The sequence below is a fragment of the Muntiacus reevesi genome, chromosome 1, assembly GCF_963930625.1.
Source record: "Muntiacus reevesi chromosome 1, mMunRee1.1, whole genome shotgun sequence".
Taxonomy (NCBI): domain Eukaryota; kingdom Metazoa; phylum Chordata; class Mammalia; order Artiodactyla; family Cervidae; genus Muntiacus; species Muntiacus reevesi.
The window spans coordinates 190611717-190637200 of NC_089249.1; the positions used below are offsets into that span (position 1 = coordinate 190611717).

The window sequence follows — 25484 nt, forward strand, 5'->3', positions numbered from 1 at the left end:
TAGTTACTGGCTTGGTCTTAATTAATCCTTACAGTAATCTGTGGTGTAAGGAGTCATGTCTCCATTTTACATGAAGAAACTGAGGTTCAGAGAGGTTAAGCACTTTTCCAAGAGCACACAGGTAGGAAGTGTTAGAGCTAGGATTTTTACCCGAGTCTGCATCCAGAATTTGACTCTGTCTCATTTGTTTTTGGAAATACTGCTATGCAATGTTATGCCTGGAGTGACAGCCACATTTCATCTCTGGATTCACTCTTGAGTACCCACATCATGACCTGGAAATGTCTGGATTATCAAATTTGGTTTTTGTGTTTATACCCTTCAACTCCCAAAGATCTTGGTACTCACTCCCAATGAGTATCCAGACCAGAAGTCAGACACCAAATGTCTTTTGGCTGATCCATTCTTGCAACTCAAAATGACTGGATTAGTTGATAATTGTTTTAAAAGCCAAATGAATGCAATTTGCAGTTATTTATTTAGGGCATTTATTTCAGAGATGCCTGCACTGTTTAATTGAATATAATTCTCAAAACCAGTCTGGTATTGCTGCTGCTGATTGATAAATTAAGTCTCCAGCTTGCAAATGTGTTAAAGATTAGAACCAGTGGCTAAGACTGAGTTTTAGAGGCCCACTGTTAAACTGCTTCTGTCTGCAATGCTAATGAGTTTCTAAATCTTTCCATGGGGTCAGTGTTTACTAATTTGGATTAATGGTGGAAAGAGGACAAGGAGCTACCTACTGCACTAATTTGAGGAATCTATGATGATTTCTTGCCCATCCACTTCCATTTGCTAGATGGTATGTAAGATTCGAATATTAGAGATTCATTCCTTTGGCTATATAGAAATTTTGGGTCTTTGAAAAGTGAACTCATTAGGATAATGCACCTAGATCCCTGTCACACTTTAGGGTACATGAGTTGAGTTCTTTCCAGAAAAGAGAAATAGAGTTATTGAGAGGGTTGGAAGACTTTGGAAGATTCTGAGGAAAGAGAGGGGAACTCCAACATGTCAAACTTTATTTAGAGTTAAGCAAGCTTTGGGAATACCATTTGGTGAGATGAAAGCATAGACTCTTCTGCCACTTTGACAGGGGGAGAGAGGATTTGGAAATGTGGGGGGGTATTTTTGCTTTTCACAAGACTGGGATGCTACTGACCCCGCAGTGGGCATATGCCAGGGGTGCTGAACAGCCCAGGATGTACCAGACACTTAAATGCCAAAAACAGTTCCATCAAAAATGCCAGCATTGCTACCATTGATAATTCTTACTGTTCAATCACTAAGTCATGTCTGACTCCTTGCAACCCCATGAACTGCAGCACACCAGGCTTGCCTGTCCCCCACCATCTCCAGAGTTTGTTCAAATTCGTGTCCATTCAGTCAGTAATGCTATCTAACCATCTCATCCTCTGTCACCTGCTTCTCCTCCTGCCCTCAATCTTTCCCAGGACCAGGGTCTTTCCCAATGAGTCAGCTCTTCACATCAGGTGACCAAAATATTGGAGCTTCAGCTTCAGTGTCAGTCCTTCCAATGATTATTCAGGGTTGATTTCCTTTAGGATTGACTGATTGGATTTCCTTGCAGTCCAAGGGACTCTCAAGAATCTTCTCCAAAACCACAGTTCAAAAGCATCAATTCTTAGGCGCTCAGCTTTCTTTATGGTCCAACTCTCACATCTGTGCATGACTACTGGAAAAACCATAGCTTTGATTATATGGACCTTTGTCAGCAAAGTGATGGTCTCTGCTTTTTAATATGCTGTCTAGATTTGGGATAGCTTTCCTTCCAAGGAGCAAGCATCTTTTAATTTCATGGCTGTAGTCACTGTTCACAGTGATTTTGGAGCCCAAGAAAATAAAGTCTGTCACTGTTTCCATTTTTTCCCCATCTATTTGCCATGAACTGATGGGACTGGATACCATGATCTTAGTTTTTTGAAAGTTGAGTTTTAAGCCAGCTTTTTCACTCTCCTCTTTCACTTTCATCAAGAGGCTCTTTAGTTCCTCTTTGCTTTGATAACTCTAGAGAATGCCAAGATAGGAATAGTAAGTTCGTCCGTTCCAAAGCAGAGATTAGCAAACCTAGATATACCCCTACAGACCAGCTGAATGAAAGTCAGGGCAGAAGGAAGGTCCAGGATTCAAAATTTTTATAACACTTTGCAGGCAGTTCTGACAAGCAGCCAACTTGTATCCTGTCTAGACTTGGGTCAGGGCATCTTGGAAGACTTCTCTTTGTCTTCTGGTGAAAAGGCTGCCAAAGTTTGTTGTAGGACTTCATGGTTCAAGTCCACAAGGAGAATTATCACAGATCACTATGATGAGTAGTGCTCCCTGGGATCTACATTCAGAAGCATTCCAAACATTTTCTATTGAGGTAGAGGACACACAGAAAACCACACAACTCATAGGTGCATAGCTTAATGAAATCTTACCAAATGCACAATATTTACAAAGTGAATACACCTGTATCATGCCACTCAGATCAAGAAGCTTCCAGAAGGCACCCCTTGGACCAATTTCTCCCCAACCCTCGACTACTACTTTGACTTCTAACAGCATGGATTAGTTTTGCCCACTTTGAACTTTATGTAACAGATTCCACACCATGTTCTATTGTACTCCTGGTTTCTTTGGCACAAAATGGTGTGTGTGAGACTCATTCAAGCACTTGTGTGTGGCTACCGATGGGTCCTTCTCATTGCTGCAGAGGGCTCCTTGTGCAAACACTCCACAGTGCATTGATCTATTCTGCTATTGACAGACGTTTGGGAAGTTTCCAGTCTTTAGTATGAATATGCTATTCACATCCCAGGGAGTGGATTTACATCGACTTACATCCTCATTCCTCTTGGGTATATACCCAGGAGTGCCAATCCTGGGTCACAGGGTATTCAAATGTTCAGCATTGGAAAAAATGGCCAGTTTTCCAAAGTGTTTCTATCAAATCCTCTCCACCCAATAGAGGAAGAAGTAGTTTCAGACCCATTAGTGACCTGGGCATGTTTTAAAATTCTCTCTTAGCCTCAGTATTTTCATCTGTAAAGTGGGGCTTCTATGAAGACTTGTAGGTGCTTCATCTTAGTAAGGACTTTCCCAGTGAGGAGTTACTCTTCTGAAAAGCTCTGGGATCTTTAGAAATCCCTGTAGGTAATGTTTATGCTATGAAACTCAACTGTCTACTCAGGGAAGTCCATCATAACAAGTTAGGTGCATAATTTCGCTTGCAATGCAGCCTTCTTATATGACTGGCTATTTACATCCGTGCATGTGAGATTACTTCTCAATTCATATTAACTATTTGCCTTTGAAATCGGAAACATTAAGTACAAAAATCTTCAGTGCTTACTGAGAATCCTACACAACGCATTTCCTTGCAACTCTGATCACTCTTGGTTTAATCATTTTGTCCATACCTTGACAAGATAGAAAATCTCGAAAGTGCAACCTGTAAAGGCTTACCCACAGGCACAGAATGGAGAATTTATGTAAAGATGTGTCACCTTTTCTAGTATGTTTCAAATGAATTCAAATACTGATGTCCAGTTCAGTTCAGTCGCTCAGTCGTATCCGACTGTTTGCAACCCCATGGACTGTAGGATGCCAGGCCAACTCCCGGAGCTTGCTCAAACTCATGTCCATCAAGTCCGAGATGCCATCCAACCATCTTATCCTCTGTGGTCCCCTTCTCCTGCTGGAGATACTGATACAGTATCTGATACAATACTGATACAAATACTGACAGGAGAGCACTAACTAGGATTCAACCCGCTGAAGCTTGGAAAATATTTGTCTTCTTCATCCTCTTCCCTTTCTCCTCTCTCACCCCTGCCTTCCAGTCGATATATTACTTTCGTGAAAATTCAGTGGTTTCTTGGTAGAAAGAAACCACTTTGGAAGACAGTGTGATGACATGTTACAAATCTGAAGATACGCTACTTGCGATCAGAAATTCCATGCTTAAGGCTATTCCTACAGAAATGTATACTTATAGGTACCAGGATTACTCAAAGCAGGAGTCTGTTTAAGAGCCTCAACTGGACACAACTTAGATGTGTATCAGCAAGATAATGGGTAAACAGATTCTGGGTTATTCTTTCACTGACATACTATACAGCAGTGAAAGTGTGATCAGTCACAGTTACGTGTGACAAAAGTAGATGAATCTTAAAGACGATTTTAAAAAATCTTATTTTATTGCAGTACAGTTGATTTACAAGGTTGTGTTAATTTCTGCCATACAGCAAAGTGATTCAGTTATACATACATATATATATATATATATATATATATACATTCTTTTTCATATTCTTTTCCATTATGGTTTATGAACTGTATAGTTCCCTGTGCTATACAGTAGGATCTTGTTCATCCATTCTGTATATAATAGTTTGCATACACTTATCCCACCCTCCCAGTCCTCCCCTTTCCCACCTACCCTCCATCCGCCTCGGCAACCAGAAGTCTGTTCTCTATGTCAAAGACATAATGTTGAACCAAAGAAACCAGACATCATAGAGTATATACTGATGATTATATTCATATACGGGGCTTCCCAGGTAACACAATTGGTAAAGAACCTGAAGGCCAATGCAAGAGACATAAAAGACTCAGGTTCGATCCCTGGATTGGGAAGATCCCCTCGAGAAGGAAATGGCAACCCACTCCAGTATTACAGCCTGGAGAATCCCGTGGACAGAGAAGCATGGCGGGCAACAGTTCCTAGGGTTGCGAAAGAGTCAGACATGACTGAAGTGATGTAGCACGTGCATACATATATTCATATAAAATCTAAGGAGATGCAAACTGGAACTGTGTTGTTTAGGAATGCACAATAAAGTAGAAGTATAAGGAACAGCAAGGTTATTAATACCATAAAATCAGGATGCGAGTGTGTTGCTGAGGAGAAGGGGTATATGTGTGTTTCCCGAGAGGCAGCAAGGTGCCCTTTCCATCTGAACTTGGGTGTTAGTTTCCTGTGTGCCTGTTTCACAGCAAATTCTTAAACTGTGTATTTATGCTCTGAGTATTTTTCTGTGTGTTTTCAGTTTCACAGTATAAAAGGGGCCCTGTAGTGGCTCTGGAGGGAAGCAAACACCATGGGACACACATAAGCCAGACCTTTATCCAGCCAAGTAGGAGCTGGTTAGTTATCTGCTCCTGGCCAGTTCAGATTTGACACCCCTGAGGGTCTTTCCGAAGATAGGGGTCAACATTTCATTCCAGTTTGCAGGGCCTCCATGATTTGAAACTTTCACAGAAGTACCAGCAAACCATGCTCCCAGGTTTTCAAATTGGTGTTTTGCTAAATAGAGCAAATGTGGGTAGAGGACTCACTCTAGACTTGCATCTCCATCCTTTTCTGTCTTTAAGTTTCTTCCTTCCTCCCTCCTTCTCCTTGCAAGATGCTGGGAGCGTCCGGCTGTCTGCAACCGAAATGGAACCCGTTGGAAAACAAGGTTTCCTCCCAAGGGAGGAGAAATCTGTCGTCCCAACTTCCCCCTTGCCACCCGACCATCCGGCTGTCCCCTCTCTCCCCCACAAAACTCAGCGGAGCCAGGTCCCCTCGCGCCTCCGCGATTGGTCGCGGGCCATCATGTGTCCCCCACTTGGGGTGGGTCTTTCTCCCGTTAAACTCATCAAACGCTCCTCTTTGGAGCTTCGCTGGCCAGTGGTTCAGACCTTTGCGCCCGTTTTCCCCCTTTCTTTCCCCTTCCCCCCGCCATCCTTCCACACCAGTCTTATTTTAGCAAAATCTAGAGAAGAAGGAGGAGGAGGCATTGGAGCGGGGAGGGGGATGGTGGACGCTAGGCATTGCAGCATCCGGAGCAGCTATTGAGTGGCTAAGAGAACCGCGCATCCCTCTCCCCCTCTCGCGCGCGCTCTCTCTCTCTCTCTCTCTCTCTCGTTTTTTTTTCCCCCCTCTTGTTGGGAATTTTCAGGATTTCATTGCTGCAATTTAACCCCAAGATGAGGCACGGTTGAGTGAAACGCTGCGCGCACACGCACATTCACACTCCTCCTTGGGCAGAAGAGGCAGCCGCTGGTGATTCAAGAAGGAAAAAAAAAAAAAAAAAAAAATCCCCGGGACCCTGCGGCTTCAAGACTCTTTAAGACCTCTTCGGAGTGTTTCCCTCCCCCTTCCCCTTCTTTCCTTTCCCCTTAATACTCTTAATTTAATTTTTTGGCTACAGAGCTTTCAGCATTTTTAAGGTCTAGGAACTCAAGCAAAACAGAAAGGGTTGTTTCTTTTTTTTCTTTTTTTAATTTGGGGGCTGCCTTTCCCCTCCCCCCCCCCCAGGAAAGACTTGCTTTTTATTTTTCTTTTTCTTAATAAAATTTTTTCTAATGGGCCGAGCGCACTGCTTTTGCAAGATGCCTGCCTGACCCGGACCCCGGAGGGGATTTGAAGCTTCCACTGCGTCCCGGGGGGCGTCCTTTGCAAATCCTTCGAGTCTTAAAGGGGGTGTGCGTTTTTTTTTTTTTAAACTGCCTCCCCCCCCCCCTTTTTTTTTTTTCCGGAGTGGGTGGATTGGGGATTGCCTGGATTCCTTCCTCGGTTATTTTTTGCCTCGCTTCTCTCTCCCCTCCCCCCTTCCCCGGCCCCCGCGCCCCGCCCCCGCACCCTCCTCCAGCCCCTCCTTCTCCGGGGTCAGCCAGGAAGATGTCCCGAGCTGCTGCTATCCCCGGCTGGGGCCGGGCAGCCGCCTTGTGAGCCCCCGACCCGAGGCGCCGAGCCGCCGCCGCCCGATGGGCTGGGCCGTGGAGCGTCTCCGCAGTCGCAGCTCCGGCCGCCGTCTTCACAGCATCGGCGGCGGCGGCGGCGCCTTCCGCATCGTTCGCCGCAGCGTAACCCGGAGCCCTTTGCTCTTTGCAGAATGGCCCGCTTCGGAGACGAGATGCCGGCCCGCTACGGGGGAGGAGGCTCCGGGGCAGCCGCCGGGGTGGTCGTGGGCGCCGGAGGCGGGCGAGGAGCCGGGGGCAGCCGGCAGGGCGGGCAGCCCGGGGCGCAAAGGATGTACAAGCAGTCAATGGCGCAGAGAGCGCGGACCATGGCCCTCTACAACCCCATCCCCGTCCGACAGAACTGCCTCACGGTCAACCGGTCTCTATTCCTCTTCAGCGAGGACAACGTGGTGAGAAAATACGCCAAAAAGATCACCGAATGGCCATATCCTTTGCCCCAGCCCCCGGCAGCTGCGCCTCCCCCTCCTCCCTCCGCTTCCCCTCTTCCAGGCGGGGAGACAGACCCGGGGGCTGATGGGAGGCGGTGGTGGGGGGGTCTTCCAGGGGATGGGAGAGGGGGCACCCGGAGGAGTGCGGAGCGCCTCTCCACCCCGATCTGGGTTGAGCTACTGTGCAGGCTTGGGGTTGGGGGTGCCAGGGGGAGTGGATTCCTCCTGAGGACCGATTTCGGAAGGAGGGCTGGGCCCTGGGGGTCGCACAGGGGCCTTTAGAGCCAGTTCCGGGTGGGTCAGAGTTCCCCGGAATGAGCGTGGACCCGGCCAGGGCCTGGGCGCTCTGGCCAGGGCGGCGGAAGGACAGGGGGGAAGGCCTTGGCTGGGTTTCCCTTGCCGCCCCTCACCAGAGTCCACGGTTATCTCTAGAGACGGGCCCAGTCTCAGCTCTCAGGCCTCTCTACCCCTGCTGGCCCCGAGGTTGGGGGCCGCCCTCTCAAGGAGGGGACCTAGGGGCTCCCAGGGCCAAGAGCCAGTATGAGAGCATATGGCCTTCATACCGAGGGGCCAGCACTGGCCAGAATGAATATTCCCTAGTGGGCCGCTGGCTGGGAAGGGTTGAGGGGCATTTATTCTCCCCCATGTCTGCAGGTTCCATTGCCTTCCACCACTGATTAGGGATCTCATCATCTTTGGGGGTGTAGGATACATCCAAGTTTGCCCCTTCTGGGTCCCTGACCTGAAAGACCCAGGATGAGCTACTTCCATAAGAAAGACAAGAGAAAATGAGGTACCGGGTCCTTCCTGGGGTGCCCTGTCAGGCCTTGGGTTGGAATCGGCTTCTTCCACCCTAGAGACCCAGAAGGGGACACCAGGAGAGTCAGCCTTCATGTGGACATCTCGGGCAGGTAAATGCCTTTTTTTTTTTTTTTTAATTAAAGCTCCAGAGGAAGAAGGTGGAGTCCAGATTTCCCTCTGTGGAGATGCTATTAAAATGCAGATCCCCCCGTGTTTCTTTAAATTCGTGCCTGCTTGAAATAAACCTTGAGGAGGGCTTAACATCTGTTGAGATGTAGGCAGGCAAGGATGGGTAATTAGTCGGGCTTTCTAGCAGTTATCTAAGCATGACCCAGATTCCAAGTGGGGGGAATGCACCCTGCTCCCCAGGCTGGCCGGACACCGCGCCGTGCCCAAGTGTGTGCCGCTCCTCGGCTGGGTTCCAACTGGCTGCCCTCAGTGTAAAAATGAACAGGACTGGTTGGGTCCCTGGGCTTCACTGATAAGCCCCCCATCCTCTTTGTGTATGGTTTTGACTGTTATACACCCTACAAGGCTGAACCCTGGGTGGTCCTGGGGTTGCTTATTGGAGGAACGTGTTGGCTGGTGGATTCACTTTGAGCAGGGCTCAGGATTGAGCAGGATTTGGGCTTCTGGGCGCTGAAACTGCAACAGAGGGCTCTGAGCTTTTGGAGTGTGTGTGAACAGTTTACTTGGAGGGTGTGAAAATTCAGAGGTTCAGCAGCTGTCTTTTGGGAGGGGTGTACCACTAGTCACGATGTCATTTTGATGGGTGCTCCAGGCAGGAGCCAGGTCTTTGCCTCCCAAGTTTCAACCTTGTGATGATCTGTTGAAGTGGTCCGGGGTCTTGTAATCACTCTGCTTGTCTCCCCTCAATCCCTGGAGGAGTAGGGGGGGCACAGAGATTGGCAAGATGTCACTGTGTGCAGGATCAGATAAGTCGGGGGTGTCCAGGAAGGATTCACTGGGCTGACAGGTTTCCGGGTTGAAAATGGCTTTAGATTGCCTTCCGGAGCCTGGATTTAGAGTCTTCTAAGAGGAAAGGAAGAAGGTGGGAGTCCAAATGTGTCCTTAACTCACCCCAGTCCAGCCTGAATCCTGCAAATCGGAGGACTGTTGGGGAGTGAGGGGATGGCAACAGTCCTTTGGAAGGAGGAATCTTAAAAGAGAGATGCAGGTGACCTGGGAGCACTCGGTCCTTAAGAGGTTTTCTCTGGCTTTCATGCTCTCGGAAGCTTCGTGATGAGTTTGTGCATTTTGCTGTTTGCAGCCAGTTTCTGTTCACTCTCTGGGCCTGAGGCAGCAAACACATTATACAGTCCCGCTATCAAAGGGGAGCGCTCTCCACTCCCCCAATCTGTCCCCAAGCAGAGTCATCCAGGACTGAGCTTTGGTGGGGGGCGGGGGTGTTGGGGAGGAGAGAGGATGACAGGGGAGGGGACAGAGAGATGGGGGCTGGGTAAGGAAATCTGGGCCAGTGCAAAGAGATCGGATGTGTGGAAACATCGAGGAGTCAGGGCACCGGGGCAGAACATTGACTTGAGTATCCAAATATTTTTGCCATTAAAAAACGTGTTTAAGTACTTACTTAGAACTTTAAAAATAAAGACTTACATGTACATATATATTTCCCTGTATTTAGAGAGAGAGAGGAAAGTACCCAAGTCAAGTCCAGCTTAGTAAGTGAACATCCATGGCATTAGCATCTGGGCAAAGGAAAAGAATGTGACCAGCTCCCCAAAAGTCCCCTCCAGTCAATCCTCCTACAAGGGTTACCACCACCCCGACTTCTGACCCCATGGGTTCATTTGGGCTCCTTTTAAGCCTCCTGGAAATGGAGTCAGAGGCTGTGTTCCTCTGTGTCTGGCTTTTTTTTTTTCCGCTCAACAATCTGTGAGATGGAGCCATGTCGCTTCAGGTCATTGTTGGTTTTCCTTCTCAACGCTGTGTGATACTTTGTTGTTGACTCTCTGTGATGTAGTTCCCCGTTCTATGGTTGAGGGCCACTGGAGTAATTTCCAGACTGTGGTGCTGGGAACATTCTTGTGTGTGTCTTCGGTTGAACTTTGTGGGGAAGGCGTTTCTCTTGAGTTTGTACCTAAGAGCGGATGACGTGTACTTGGAAATAGCATTTACTGAGGGTCGCAGGTGAGTGGGCAAAGCAGATTTCTCAGTGCCATGTGAAGGAGGAGTCATTACTTGTTCCATGAACTTGGCTGTGTGCTCTTAGGGCCTGAGCGTTACCTCCAACATGCAAATTCCAGCATGGCATGCTGGCGGAGGGTGCAAACTTGCATTCTCCATGCTTGTGGGCACTTTGCCTCTGTGATCCACACCCCCCTCCACTTCTGCACCCCACTGTCCTCGGCAGCTCCAGCTTGAAGCCAGCAGTGAGATTTAAAGAGGTTCTCAGGAATTTGATTTTTCTCTTCCTAAGTCAGAAAACCCACATGGAAATCTTTGATGTTCGGGTTTCCATTGGTGTTCTTCACTCTCGAAGGAGTCCAGGCAGCCGAGCTGTCTGGACCACACACCTGGGTTCTGTGTTCTCGTGGATGGGAAGGCTGATTTAAATATGGCTGTGATGGGCTCTGATGATGACTTCTAAAGAGCTCAAATCTGTCAGCTCAATAAGGCGCATCTGTCAACCTTCCTCAAGCCCCCATTTAATGCCACTCACTCCTGATGCTCTCCCAGCGCCAGTGTGAATGTCATCTTCCTCCAGCCCTGCTGATGCCAGCAGATCGTCCCCTGAGCACTGGGTAGGAATGTGGGCCATGGCAAGAGCTGCAGACTCTGGTCTCTGTCTTATCCTGCTCCTTCTCCCGAAGCACATGCAGGATTCCAGGTTCTCACCCCCTCGTTTTCGGGAATCTCAGTGAGAAACCCACAGTCCCCTCACATCAGATGCCCACTTTTTTTTTTTAATCAAAAACTCTCTAAAGAGGAATGTTCTGCACAGGAAGCAGACAGTGACGCCCTGCGAGATGTTGGAGCATATTATCAGAGCCTTGGCCCACCCGGAAAGTAGATCGTGCTAGAAGGGCAAGGGAGAATGGCTATTTAATTCTTCTCCTAGATCAGTGTGGCAGATATTTCCAGAAGAGCAAAACTCTTTGTGAAGTAGAAATTAGTATGACTTTTCCCTTGGGATTTTTTTTTTCCCCCTCCACAATCCCGAAATTCTGAAAAATAAAAGATCAGCTCATTGAGGAGTTAAAAACCTCCCTGGAGCTGACCCAACGTCTACTGTTAATTTACAGTCTTCACTGATCCTAACTTAGTGTGCATTTTGAGCTTCCCAGGTGGTGCTAGTGGTAAAGAACCCACCTGCCAATGCAGGAGGCATAGAGATGCAGGTTCACTCCCTGGATTGGGAAGATCCCTTAGAGGAAGATATAGCAACCCACTCCAGTATTCTTGCCTAGAGAACCCCATGGGCAGAGGAGCCTGGCAGGCTTCAGCCCATAGGGTTGAAAAGAGTTGGACATGACTGAAGCGACTTAGCATGGTGTGCATTTTGGTACATTTTACTGAAGAAATGGTAGGTACGCTTGATTCTGGGATGCTGCTCCAGCCACCCCACCGCATGTGTTATTTATACATTGTAGTACTTTCTAGACTTAACTGAGTGTGAGGATTGCCTTGTTAAAATGGTGAGTCTTGTCCAGCAGGTTTGGGGTGGGGTCTGAAGTCAGATGGGGCTTCCCAGGTGGCTCAGTGGTAAAGAACTCATCTGCCAATACAGGAGACATAAGAGACGTGAGTTCCATCCCTGGGTCGGGAAGATCCCCTGGAGGAGGGCATGGCAACCCACTCCAGTATTCTTGCCTGGAGAATCCCTTGGACAGAGGAGCCTGGTGGGCTACAGTCCATGGGGTCACAGAGTCAGACACAACTGTAGCGACTTAGCACGCACGCTGGAGTCAGACAGGCTACCATTGCACCGTGAAGTCACTGGGGTGGGGTCTTTTCTAACAAGCCTCCAGGGATTGACCATGCTGTTGGTCCACAAGTTATATTTCGAGTATCCAGGTCACATCATAGATGCATCCTCTTTTTTTCTCTTTTTCTCAAAAACCGGGTTTATTGAAATATTCAATATAAATTACTTCTAGTGAAATTCATCCTTTTAAGCATACAGTTCTGAGTTTTGACAGATGCATGTGGTCATGTAGCCAACACCAGAATTAAAATAGGGAATAATTTCATCAACCTAGAGTATCCCCTGGTCCCCTTTGAGTCAGCACCCCGCTACACAAGCCCTGATCTTTTCTCCATCCTTATTGTTGTCTAGTCACAGAGTTGTGTCTGACTCTTTTCGACCCCATGGACTGTAGACCACCAGGTTCCTCTGTCCATGGGATTTCTTAGGCAAGTATACTGGAGCGGGTTGCCATTTCCTCCTCCAGAGGATCTTCTCAATCCAGGGATCAAACCCGTGTCTTCTGCATTGGCAGGTGGATTCTTTACCACTGGGCCATCTGAGAAAACTCTTTCTATCCTTATAGTTTTGCCTTTTCTAGGAGGTCATATAAATAAAATCAGACAGTATGCAGCCTTTGAATTCTGGATTCTTTTTTTGTAGCCTTTGCGATCCATTCATGTTGTTGTGTGTATCATTTATTCATTCTTTTGAGTGCTGAGTCGTATTCCATGGGATGACTGGAGCAGAGCGCATTCTTCTATTTCCCAGGGTGTTTCCAGTTTGGGCAATTATGAATAGAGCTGCTACAAACATTGGTAGATGGGTTTTAGTGGGAACATTTGGGAATGTACATTTTATTTCTCAGATAAATACCCAGGAGTAGGTTTGCTGGGTTATGTGGTAAGAGTGTGTTTAACTTTGTAAGAGAAGGCCAAACTGTTTTCCAAAGTGGTTGTGCCATTTTACATTCCCATCCTGTGATCCCTTTAAAAGCACCATGTTCTAAGCTCCAAAGTGCATCTGGCCTCAAGGGTTTAGCATAAAGGATTGTGGATGTGTGGAGAGTAGCAGAAGTGGTAGCATTAAGTGCTAGTCAGAGAAATTAGAAAGGATGAGTATGTCACTTGAAGCTATGTGCCTGCTCTGGTTTGAAGTCTAGCAACGGAGTGGGGTCTCCAGTGTGGTAGAAAGGGGTCTCTGATGGAGAGGGGTGCTTTGGTTCGGTGCCTCGGCAATAAAAAGTCGACCTCTGAGGCTGTGAGACCTATGCCTGCCACCCTCTTCCCCACTGCCACCCCACCACGTTTGGCACAAAGTAGGTACTCCATAAATGTTTGTCTGATGAATGACAAAAATGCCTTTCTTTACCCATTTTCCAAATTATAGGGATCTGATTCACCTATGTACCCATGTTTTAGGTTTTCAGTGGATTTTAGGTTCGGATGGTGGGATGACGGGAGGCATGTGTGTACGTGAGGTTATTAGACCAAAGAAGATCTCTGAAATCTTAGTGCTTGAGAAATCCGGGAGCAGTGGCCCCTTGAGAGTGGAATCTTCTTCTGGGGCTTTAGGGGGGACATCTGTTGGGCTGTTGTTCAGTAGCTAAGTCAGGGCTGACTCTTTGTGACCCCATGGACTGCAGCACGCCAGACTTCCCTGTCCTGCACTATCTTGCAGAGTTTGCTCGAATTCATGTCCAGTGAGTCAGTAATGCCATCCAGCCATCTCATCCTCTGTCGCCCCCTTCTCCTCCTGCCCTCAGCCTTTCCCAGCATCAGGGTCTTTACCAGTGAGTCGGCTCTTCACATCAGGTGGCCAAAGTATTGGCGCTTCAGCATCAGTCCCTTTCCAGTGAATATTCAGGCTTGATTTCTGTTGGGTACCTGGAGCTTATGGACACCCCGCCCCATTGCTCGCCCAGTAGCGAGCACACACATGCACTCCTTCAACAATGGAAGGCACCACTAGGAAGGTGGAATCAGTCCAGAGATGTGGGGTCCATCGTTCATCCTGAAACCCCGGTTAATACATTTCCGGGGATGCTAACTCAACTCATAAGGGATGCGGGTGGCACAGTGAAATATAACAGAGAGGTGAGGGAGAGCGCTGTGAGCTTTAAGTCAGCCAGGCCTGGCTTCAGATGACTCACGAGCTGCCTGAAGCCTCAGGGCCTCAGTTTCCTCATGCAGTTGAGGAGGGTGTTGCTTCTGAGTTCATGCTCCTGGGCAGACTCTCCAGGAGGTCACAGGGGATCAGCCATGGGAAATGCTCAGCCCAGTGTCCCGTTACAGAGAAAGCTCTGAAATGCATGAACCATGATATTGGAGAGTACTTTCTTCTCCTTACATTCTATTTTGGAAACATTGTCTAGAAACCAGGCTCTCTGGGTTAGGAGTGGGAGAGAAGGGCCCCTCTGTTGGCTGGCCAGTTTGGATTTATTAATCTGACTGTTCACTCTTGTCTTTTAAATGGAAATACAGTTGATTTACAATGTTGTTAGTTTCAGATATACAGCAAAGTGATTCAGTTATGCATATATATATATATATATTCAGAGTCTTTTCCCTTATAGGTTATTATGAAACAATTGAATATAGCTCCCTGGGCTGTCTGTCTATCTCAATCCCAAAGCCTTAACTTACCCCTTCCCGCCCCCTTTCCCCTTTGGTAACCCATTTGCATCCTTCCTCTCTGGAAGCTTTAAGTTGGGGGCAGGGAGGAGAACTACGTGGCCACTTGACCTATTTTTCTATTCTCTTTGGTCTGAGGTAAAATTGTCTTGTCTCCCTTGGTTCCTTGCTTTGTGGGTGACAAGGTGAGGGAGTTTGAAAGCGTATAATTAGCTTCCCTGCCCCGCCCCGTCTCCTCCTCCTGAGCCACAGGGTCCGACGCAGGATGGAGACCGCAGCTCCTTGTGGCCGTCCCAGGCGACTCCTGAGAGCTGAGCAGTAGAACCCTGCTCAGCTTTGCGGTTAAGTTACATCCCCCCTCCCCCCAGTTTCTGTCTTTCTTCTTTCTCCCTTCTCCCTCACTTCCTGGGAGCATAGAGGAAGACAGGGAACATTCCAGGAGAGGAATCCAGGTGGGTGGGCTCAGCAACTCAGGTTTCACAAACCACTGGGCATTAGTCCTTGTCTGGGTAGGGTGACCAGATGTCCCAGTTTGCCTGGCCCTGTCCTGCTTTCAGCATCTTGAAAAGCCCAGCAGTTTGGAGCTAACAAGGACTTTGGTGACCCTACCGTTGAGGTTTTTATTTTTAATTGGAGGACAGTTGCCTTGGCAGTGTTGTGCTGGTTTCTTCTATTGTACGTCAATGTGGATCAGCTATAGGTGTACATACATCCCCTCCTTTTTGAGCCTCCCAGTCACCCTCGCAACCCAGCCCTCTAGGTCATCGCAGAGCTCCAAGCTGAGCTCCCGTGCTATTCAGCTGCTTCCGGCTAGCTAGCTATCTGCTAGTGAATTCTGAACACCCCAGGGATGTCGGGATCCAGAGATGGTGCCAGGGCCCAGGAAAGACGAAGATAAGTAACTTTTTTTCCCCTGAAAAGCTGAGACTTTATCTTGGAATGAATTGTGCTTTTGGAAGCTACTTATTTAAGGCAGCTAATGCGAGAGAGATCCCAGTTCTGAAGCGCGAAATTCCAGAGTTAAATACGGATCAAGTTTTGTCGTCTCTCTTGGGTCAGAGGCGGCTTTATCTTCTTTTCAGCTTGGGAACATTCTTGGGTCTTCCTATAAGGTGTTCTTTACTCGGGTTGGACCTGGAACTTGGGTATTAGCAGCCCTTCCCCCCACAACACTATTTAAGAGGCCCGCCCCACCCCCCTCCATGGAGCAATGAAGGAAAACGCAATTTCATTGCCCACCTGCCAGTAAATAATATTCATGCTGTTAAGTTCTGTTCTCATTTTAGGTCTGTGCGTAAAGTATTATGTAATTTTAAACCAATTTTAAAGTATTTTTATACAAGCAGCGTTTGCAGGAGGGCGAAGTCTGATCTCAAGAATAAAACTGACAGATTCGTCTTAAACGAGACTTGAGTACAGACATAGAACTTGCTCTGTGAGGGGTTACCCAGTTTCTGACCTTCCAGAACCTGCTATATCTTTTTAAAAAACTTTTTAAAAAACTAAACTTTTTATCTGATCCTGGAGTATAGCTGATTAGCAACGTTGTGATAGTTTCAGGAGAATAGCAAAGGGACTCAGCCATCCATATACATGTATCCATTCTCCTCTAAACTCTTCTCCCTGCCAGGCTGCCACATAACCTTGAAGAGAGTGCCCTGTGCTGTGCAGTAGATCCTTATTGGTTATCCATTTAATTTTATTAAAAAAAAATTTTTTTTTGGCAAAGGAATTTTCTTTATTTGAAGAGGCACTCTTGGTTTGTTTGTTTTAAAAAGACTTCTTATTTTGTATTGGGATATTTCCCTGTCTTATAAAATAGGTCCTTGTTGGTTATCCATTTTAAATATAGCAGTGTGTCCATGTCCATCCCAAGCTCCCTAACTGTCCCTTCTCCCCATCCTTCCCCCGCCCCCTGCCGGCAACCCTAAGTTTGGAGAACCTGTTGTATTTTTTTGTTCCATTAACCTTTATTATTTCCTTTATTAGTAAAAATGGGCATGGGACCCTCTGCTGATCCTCACTTGCTGCTCACTTGAGATGTTTGTGGTGTCCACGGAGGGATACGCTTGTTTGAGCAATAGCATCAGGGGTGGAGGCTGAAAGGAGAAGAGGTTGGAAGGGGAGGTGATACTGGTGGAGGTGAAGCAAAAGTTTTGGGATTAGGCGGCCCTGGTTGTGCATCTTAGCTCCAACTCCCAGGAGCTGTGCCTCAGCCTCTTCGTCTGTACAATGGGCATAATAGTCCTACAACCAGGAGATCGTGAGAGGATTGAAAGATACGTGAGAGCATGTGGTGGATATGATTGGTCTGTAAGAAGTACCAGAGTGGGGGAGAGTACCAGAATGGATGCCGTAGATCCATGATTGCAAGGGCTGGGTCTGTTGTGGTCACCACTCTGGCCTGTGCTGTGTACCTACAGTAGCTGAATATGTGACTCTGGGATGTTTTCTTGCACCTTATTTGAACAGTGACTTGCTTTAATCCTATTCTGGGTTCACAACACACTCTGGATATTGTCTCTCCTTTCATTTATTTTTCCTTATTTATTTTAATACTGTATGGAAACACACTGATGGATCCGCTACCTGAATCAAGAACTAGAACTCTGGCTCCTAAAGTGTGGTCCCCAGCCGGGCAGCGTCAGCATCACCTGCTATAGGGCCGAGGTGCTTACCCTTGGGCCCACACCAGTATGCCCTGGAGGGCTGTTGAAACACAGGTGGTTGGGCTTTGCCCCCAGTTTCTGATTCGAGAGGTGTGGGGTGGAACCCGAGAATTTTCATTTCTAGCAGGTTCCCAGGAGCTGCTGATCCTGCCAGTTTGGGGATCCCCCTGAACTAGAACATGCTCAGTAATTTGCTTCTACCTATAGCCTCTGACCCTGCCTTGGCTTCCCACCCCTGCCCCACTCACTCCCCCAAAGGCAACACTCTCTCTTGGATTGGGGGTGTCTTTTTTAAAAAATAATTTATTATTCATTTATTTACTTAGGCTGTGGTGGGTCTTCGTTACTGCGTGGACTTTCTCTAGTTTCAGGGAGAGGGGGCTACTCTCGTTGTGGTGTGCGGGCTTCTCATTGTGGTGGCTTCTTTTGGATTGGAGCACAGGCTCTAGGGCACACGGGCTTCAGTAGTTGCATTTCCCAGGCTCTGGAGCACAAGCTCAATAGTTATGATGAGTTGCTCTGCACAACGTGTGGAATCTTCCCAGACCAGGGATCGAACCTGTGTCTCCTGCACTGGCAAGTGGGTTGTTTACCACTGAGCCACCGGGGAAGTTCCTGGATTGGGTGTGTCTTATTCTCTTTCTTTCTTTTAAAAGACATTTTATCACACTTTTATATATGCCTTAACTCTAATGTTTTACTTTCGTGGTTTCTGAGCCTTTTTAGCCTTCTGGAACTTGCCCTTGCTTTCTTCACTCAGTTTTATGTTTCTAAGATTCATCTCTCTTATTTGAGTGTAGCTGGAGGTCATTTATTTTTCTCCGTATAATATTGTATTCTGTGATGATACAACAATTTATCCACTTTCCTGGATGATGGACATTTGGGATGTTTCCAGTTTTCTTGTTTTTTTGCTATTATGAACAGTGCTGCAGTACTGAATAAATAATTTTGGAATGAATGAATTCAAGGTGTTAATTTTAGTCTGTGTACTTGGGAATGTCGCTTCAGCTAGAATCAGCTGAGATTCATCAGCGTTTATGGAACACCAGCCATCTGACAGGCACTGGCTAAGCCATTTCATAGTCTACCCATCCTTCTCTCTAAGGGCTGGGTCAGCCAGACAGCCTCTGTTCTTCCTTGTCTTCTGAAAGTCAACCTGTGTTTTAGGCGTTGGCTACTGCTATTAGTGGAGGAGCATCAGGGCTGACTTGAGAGCTTGGACTCTGGAGTCAGGGGAGTGGGGTTCCAATACTAACTCTTGCTAGTCTCTAGCTGTGTGACCTTGCTCAAGTCTTTTAAGCGTTCTATGCCTCAGTTTCCCAGTTTGTCTAAAGGGAGTTCTAATAGTACCTGTCTTGGAAGATCAAATTAGTTAATACATCTTACGCTTAGAAAATAGTGCCTGGAAATTAGCACTATATGTGTTTATATATGGATGGATGGAACAATGGATCGATGGAAGGGAAGAAGGAAGCATGGGCTTATTTGAGTGGCCTTTCTGACCCAATGCTTGGAATAGTGCATGATACACAGTAGGTGCTATTGAAAGTGAAAGTGTTAGTTGCTCAGTCATGTCTGACTCTTTGCAACCCCATGGACTGTAGCCTGGCAGGCTCCTCTGTGTGAGGAATTCTCTAGGCAAGAATTCTGGAGTGGGTTGCCATTCTCTTCTCCAAAGGATTTTCCCAACCCAGGGATCAAACCTAGGTTTCCTGCATTTCAGGCAGATTCATTACCATTTGAGCCACCAGGAAAGTCCTATGTGCTACATAGTATTAGTTATTATTCTGCCTTTGCTTGCCAAAACTCTCAATCCCCTTGATCTCTGTTATTCTTTGGCATATATCTTGAGACCCCCATCTTCCTGGATTATCAACTGAACCACCTTTGCTCCAATGTAGAATTCAAGGGGAAAACATTTAGGGGGGTCATGTTATCAATATTTGTAGATACTAGAATTCCATGATTCCAAGGCCCAGGCAAATTTTTTCTCATCTAAGCAATCCTTGTCTATATCCCTGATCAACTTCATCTCCCATTCCCTATACCCCACTGCCAGACTCTCTCCAATGCCAGACTCTTTTCAGTCTGCTCACAACTTCCCCTTCTTCTAACCATACCCTGCTTTCTAAGTGTACCATCTTTGAAAACAAAGACTTCAAACCAGTGAGAATAGGCCAACTTCTGTGCAGGTCTTATAAGGACTTGGAGCATTTGGGTCTTGCACAAATTAGAATAGTCAGAAATTTTTGGAAGAGTTGCTAGAATGTAGAATTTTAACAGTTTGGCCTGTTCCTAATCACAACAGAGTCTAAAGTTTAGGATCATTGATTAATATTTGTGATTTAGAGGGGAGAAGTATCTTATGCAGTTAGTGTTGAATGAGTGGATAGTTGGATAGATTTGTGGGTGGTTGGACAGATGGACAAATAGGTGATTGAGTTAGATGGAATGAAAAAAGGCAGGATGGATGGATGAGACAAAGAAAAGATGAATGATGCTGGATGGGTGGGTTATAAGGGGTGGATAAGTAGATTGATGAGTGATAAGTAGATGGGTGGTGGACAGACGGATGAATGGATGAGTGATGAAAGAAAGAAAGGGTAAATGGGTAAATATATGAGTGGATAATAAATGGCAGATGACTGACTGGACTAGATTGAAGAGTAAAAAGATGAATGGGTGGATTAATAGATGGATGGAAATGGATGGATGGATGGGTGGATGGGTGGTATTAGATCTAAGGGTGTGTGGAATGGGTGGATGTCCTTGTCTGGGTCTCTGATATTTGATGTTCTTATTGGCTTGGAGATGACTGAATCCTTCCACTTACCACCCCCAATACTAAGCGACTCTTGCTTGCTTTGTGAAAAGCAGTAAGATGGTATGCTTGTGTCTTACCTCTAATTAGAAAGCTCCTTGAGGGTAGGGAACAGTGATTTACCTTCCTCACATCCCCCAACAGTTCCCACATTGTATCATGCTTGAGTGTTTGTTCATTAAGTAATGATGAGAAAAATTAACAGTGTTCTTGACAAAGACTATTAAAATTCTGGAAACAACACTTCCATTTTTTTTTTTTTTTTTGTTATTTCAATACTGGGACTAAAAGTGGAATTCCTTGGCTTTTGCTCCCTTGGTTAATAGTGGTGGACTAATGGAATATCTCTCTTCCAAGTAGGTTGGGTAAATGTCCCAGATGCTTACTCACTGGTCAGAGATTGCAGATTATAGAGGTACTAGGTTCTACAAGGCCCCTCATGATCTAAAAAGTCCCTGTTTTGTCTTTGATCTAATTTCTTCCATTCTCTACCCCTTCCACTCTGTCTCAGCCCCACTGAGCCTTTTTGCTCAAATCCAGCTTTTGCATCTGTAGGCATCTGTGCTGGCGCTTCCCTCTGCTTGCCTCTCATTGTTTCTCCAGGTCTCCCAATGACTGACTCCTTCTCTTCGTTTAAGTCTCAGCCTAAAAGTAACCTCCTCCAGGAGGCCTGTCCTCTTCATTTGTTGAATACCTAAAGTACAAAGAATGTGAAATATATGCATACTCTCCTATCCAGAGAGAATCGCTGGTGATATTTTAATGTATTTCATTCCACCTATGTTTGTGGATATTAGCTTTTGTGAACACATTTCCATGCACTAGATTTTCTTGGACAACAGCATCAGGACGACCATGTATAGTTGTATAGAGTGCACCCACACAAGGGTGTTGTATCTCTTATCATAACTGTGCATTTATCATTTCAGTTTCTCAGATGATGAAAGCTTCAATATCTTGTTCTAGCAAAATGAAGATATTATGACAATTTTTTGACAGATGGACCTAACAACTTGAAAAAGGGGCGTCTTATTTAAATTCACACAGTGGTGCTGTATGGGTTGGCATCAACTCCAGAAAAGACTGTTGCTAATATCTGATGACATTCCACTTTATGGGTATACCATCCTTCTTGTAACCATCCCCAGTCCTTTGTTTTGTTTATAAACAACAGCACAATGAACATCTTTGTGCGTAAAGCTGTGTCCCCGGTGCTGTTTATTTTCAGACTGAAAATAATCTGGTCTGGAGGTTGCACTCAAGTCGTAAAACTGTTGCCACCTCTTTCCTTGAATCTGAAAAGGGATTTGGAGACTAGGTGACTTGAAATCTGGAAAGTTAAGGAGGAGTATGGGAAGAACAGTTGATTGGTTTGGAATTTTTCCTAGGCTGCATGTGAAGCAGTGCTTTTGAATTGGGGGTGGTTTTGCCTTCCAGGGGACTTTCGGCAGTGTCTGGAGATATTTTTGGGTGTCACGAATGTGGAGGGTGGGGTGCTACTGGTTCTTAGAAGATAGAAGCCGGGGATGTACTGAGCGCCCTAAAATGTACAGGACAGCACCCGCCTGCTCCCATCCGTGAAAAACTACCCAACCCTCGATGTCAATATTGCAGAGACTGAGACATCTTGATGTAAAAGATGTCACGGATTCCTTGGAGGAGAGTGGGTGGATTTAGGGTTTGGGGGTTACTTACATTTTACTTACAGTTTCTCTTCCTCGCTGGGTGTCTGAGCCAGCTTTCTCTGAACTTTAGATCCCACACTATCAGCAACAGGCTTGCTACTGACAGATTCGTTGATGTAAATATAGATGAGTATATAGAAGGAAATCTCAGCTGGAGTTGGAAAATGTTGGAATGAAAGCTGCTGCAACCTTCCTTTCTCTCTCCTTCTCCTTCTGTTGCCCAGTTTTTGAATCGTGTCTCACTTTTCTCTGGGCTTCTGGCATGGTGTGTACTGCTGGTAGATATAGTGGTTCTGCTTCTTTAGTCTCCACACCCAAGGCTGGCCTTGGGCATGTCTAGGGCACCCTTGAGACAGATTCGCTTGGAGATGCGAAGGGGGAGAGGAGTGCATTCATGATAAATTCATCAAAAATGTTTACTGACTGCCTACTATGTGTCAGGCAGGTGAGGGGAGGTGAAGGGAGGAAGGCGACAAGGTAGATTGTGTGGACCACAGGGAAGATTTGTACTCCAAAGGAAATGGCAGCATCATTCCTGTCTTCCACCTGGCACATGTATACCTTTTGTTTTCCATAACAAAAATAGGGTCTTTTGTGTATACACAATGTTTTGCTGTTTTTCCTCCAATACCAGCCACACTATGAGGACCTCACTATTTCCTTAGGACAGATTGCTGGAGGTGGCATGGTTGGGTCATATATCAGGCTTTGGGGCCAGGTTGCCAGGAAGAGCTAGACTGTGTCTTTTCAAACTTCGAGGTCCTGTTTCCCTGATTATGTGGCCCAGCTAACTGTCCTTGATTTTACATCATAACCAATCAGATATGTGGTAAAAATGACTCTCTTTGTGATGCAATATACATTTCTTCAGTTTCCAAAGATGCAGAACATTTTCCAGATCCATACAGGCTGTCTGTGTTTCCTTCGTGATGTCTCTGGTCACATCATTAGCTCCATTTTCTCTAGAGACATTCGTCACAGATAGCTTTGGGGGAAGTGGCACCAGGTTCTATAGACATTGAGGGGTTCTTTGGTTCTCTGTTGGGTTTGCAGCAGTGTAGTGGTTAAGAGGGAGGGCTGTAGAACCAGGCTACCTGGATTAAATCCCAGCTCTGCTTCTTTCCAACCTCATCATGTTGGATAAGTACTTCACCTTCTGGACCTCAGTTTCCTCATCTGTAAAATGGGTATAACATGAGTTCCTGTCTTGTGGGGTTGTTAGAAGGCTTAAACATCACTTACTGCCTGACACATGGTGGGTGCTGAATCAGAGTTTGCCCTTATTATTGTGTGCTTATGTTGGTGCTAAAAACCCTCTTATTTCAGGGTGCAGTAGCTACCACGTGATTTAGAGCAAGCTCTCCAAGCATTTAGTGCCAGTCACAGCTCTTCCAACTAACCAAACAGGATCTGTACCTCACTGTCCCCCCAAAAGCAACTGGATCATTTGCTGCATTTATGATAGGTTTCCTCTCTTCCGTCCTTATGCTTGTTTGTGCCTGGAATTTCACTGGAGCTCCAATAAAGAGGAAGTGCCCTATTTCAGGGGGACATGGAAACTGACTGCTTTTTTCCCCAAGTCTAGTTGGTAGCGTCTTTTATGGAGAGCTTATGAGTCCTCAGGCTGGGTGGGAAGCTCTTTAACCAATTTAATCTTTATATCAGTCCTGCGGGCTTAGTGGGTTTATTTTTGCCCCCATTTGACATATGTTCACACTGAGGCTCAGAGACTAAACTCGATCCCTGGCTCTGAAAGACAAGGACTCTTTCTTGCTGGAAACAACTTTTACTTTCTTTGGGCATCTTAACTCCACTCTTTTTTCTGGAAAGTGGTCTCCTCCACTCCTGGCTTGCACCTGTGCTTTGCCAAAGTTATACATCTAACAAACGGGGAAACCTATTGGGATAGCTAATGGCATGGCAGGAACAAAGGCCCAGATGGGGCAGATGCTCAGATTATGCCTGGGAAAGTGTGTGCTTCAGAGAGACCGGCATGCCTATAGGAAGAGATAGTATAAGGGAATAGTTAAGGGACATTGAGGTCAGCCAGGAGTGGGTCGCTCTGTGACAGTTGGTGTTATCTTTGGGAAGATACTGAACTTCAGCGATCCTCAGTTTCTTCATCCGTACAATAGGCAGAATAGTATTTTCTGCCCAGGGATGTTGTCAGGATGAAATCAATATGATGAATGAAAAATATCATGCTTGGCACAGTGTAAATGCTTGACAAGTGGCTGAAGCTCTTTGTTTTCGCCTTCGTACAAGCGCTAGATCACAGACACAGACAGACAGACCCAAACCTCTGCCCTGATGGGGCTGACATTCTCGCTGGGGGACAGACCAAGGGCCATATAAAGGCTACAGTTTAAGTGTGGTTAAGTGCTACTGTGCAGAAATAAAGCAGGAGAGAAAACAGGGTGGTGAAGACAGAGGATGTTGGTCCTGAAACCTGAGCTAGGAAGAGACCTGAGGAGAGGTGTGGGCTTGGTTTGGGTCACTCTAGGGAGCAGAAAAGATGAGGAGCAGGTATGATGAGGCTGGAGGTCTCTTTCCTAGAGGACTCTGTCTAGATGGTGAAAGGGGTAGGTTGGGGAAAACCAAGGTAGGACTGATGAAGGGAACAGATGAGGGTTTCTGAGCAGGTGAGAGATGCTTTAAACACAACAAACAAAAAAAAAGAATGGAGAAGAATCAACTTTCTGGCTCTCGAAGATGTCTTCTCATCCTTTGTGCCAGGTCTTGGATCACTTAAAGATGCAAGGACTTCCCTGGCCATCCAGTGGTTAAGACTCCCAGCTTCTGCTGCAGGGGGTGCAGGTTCGATTCCTGATCAGGGAAATAAGATCCTGCATGCTGTGTGTTGTAGCCAAATATTAAAAAGAAAAATGACACAGGCAAAGAGAATGAGCTCTGGATTATTTTCAAGACTCGACGTTATTTATTCAAGTTCGAGGATGTCATTTTTTTCTAACCTCTTGGATGTCCTGCATCTTTCTTTCCTTGGGATTTGTCTAGACCTGCACCGCCCAGTAAGGTAGCCTCTACCCCCACAGAGCTATTTCCACTTAAACATTCATTACCATTAAACAAAATGAAAAAGTCACTCCCTTAGTTGCACCAGCCAAGTCTCAGGTGCGTAGTTACCGTGTATGGCTAGTAACCACTGTATCAGACCTTACAGGTGAGAGCATTCCTTCATCATGGCAAATTCTGTGGATGTGCTGTTGCAGAACCTTCCAGCAGTAGCAGCATCTTCTGGAGGGAGCTTGTTGGAAATGCAGAATCTCTATCCCTTACCCCAGACCTGCTCAATCCCAAACTGTATCTCAGCAAAATCCCCCAGGTGAGGTTGGCTCTCGTTGCAGTCTACCTGAAAGTTTTAAAGATGCTGATGCCCTGAGCCTCACCCCATAGATGGTGATGAGATTGGTCCAGGACTGTCCTTAGGCATGGGGATTTAAAAAACTCCCCAGGTGATTCTAAAGTTCAGCTGGGGTTGGCAGAGAGCACTGGGTGGTTAAGAACACTCAGACAGTAGGCGGACTGCAGTTGGAGCTGTGTGACCTAGGGCAAGCCACTTACCCTCTCTGAGCTGCAGATTCACTGCTCTGTAAAACCAAGGACCTGTTGGCATCTCCCTTCCGGGACTGAGGGCATAAATGATATGATGGTTCCCAGTGCTAAGTAGGGGGTCAGGGATGTGGGTAGTGAGCACTTCGTACATAAATGTGTTAATTTTTAAGAAATCAGTTCATCAGCCTTAGAG

General features: G+C 46.4%; 1 protein-coding gene across 1 annotated transcript in view; it reads left to right on the forward strand.

Annotated features, from left to right (window-relative positions):
* Window positions 1-6671: 6671 nt before the first annotated feature.
* The window catches only part of CACNA1A (calcium voltage-gated channel subunit alpha1 A), a 249440-nt gene continuing 230627 nt past the window's right edge, over window positions 6672-25484 (forward strand). The window contains exon 1 of the mRNA XM_065917635.1: window positions 6672-7177. Within this exon, the coding sequence (XP_065773707.1) occupies window positions 6885-7177 (293 nt within the window). The 5' untranslated portion in view covers window positions 6672-6884. The remainder of the gene's footprint in view (window positions 7178-25484) is intronic.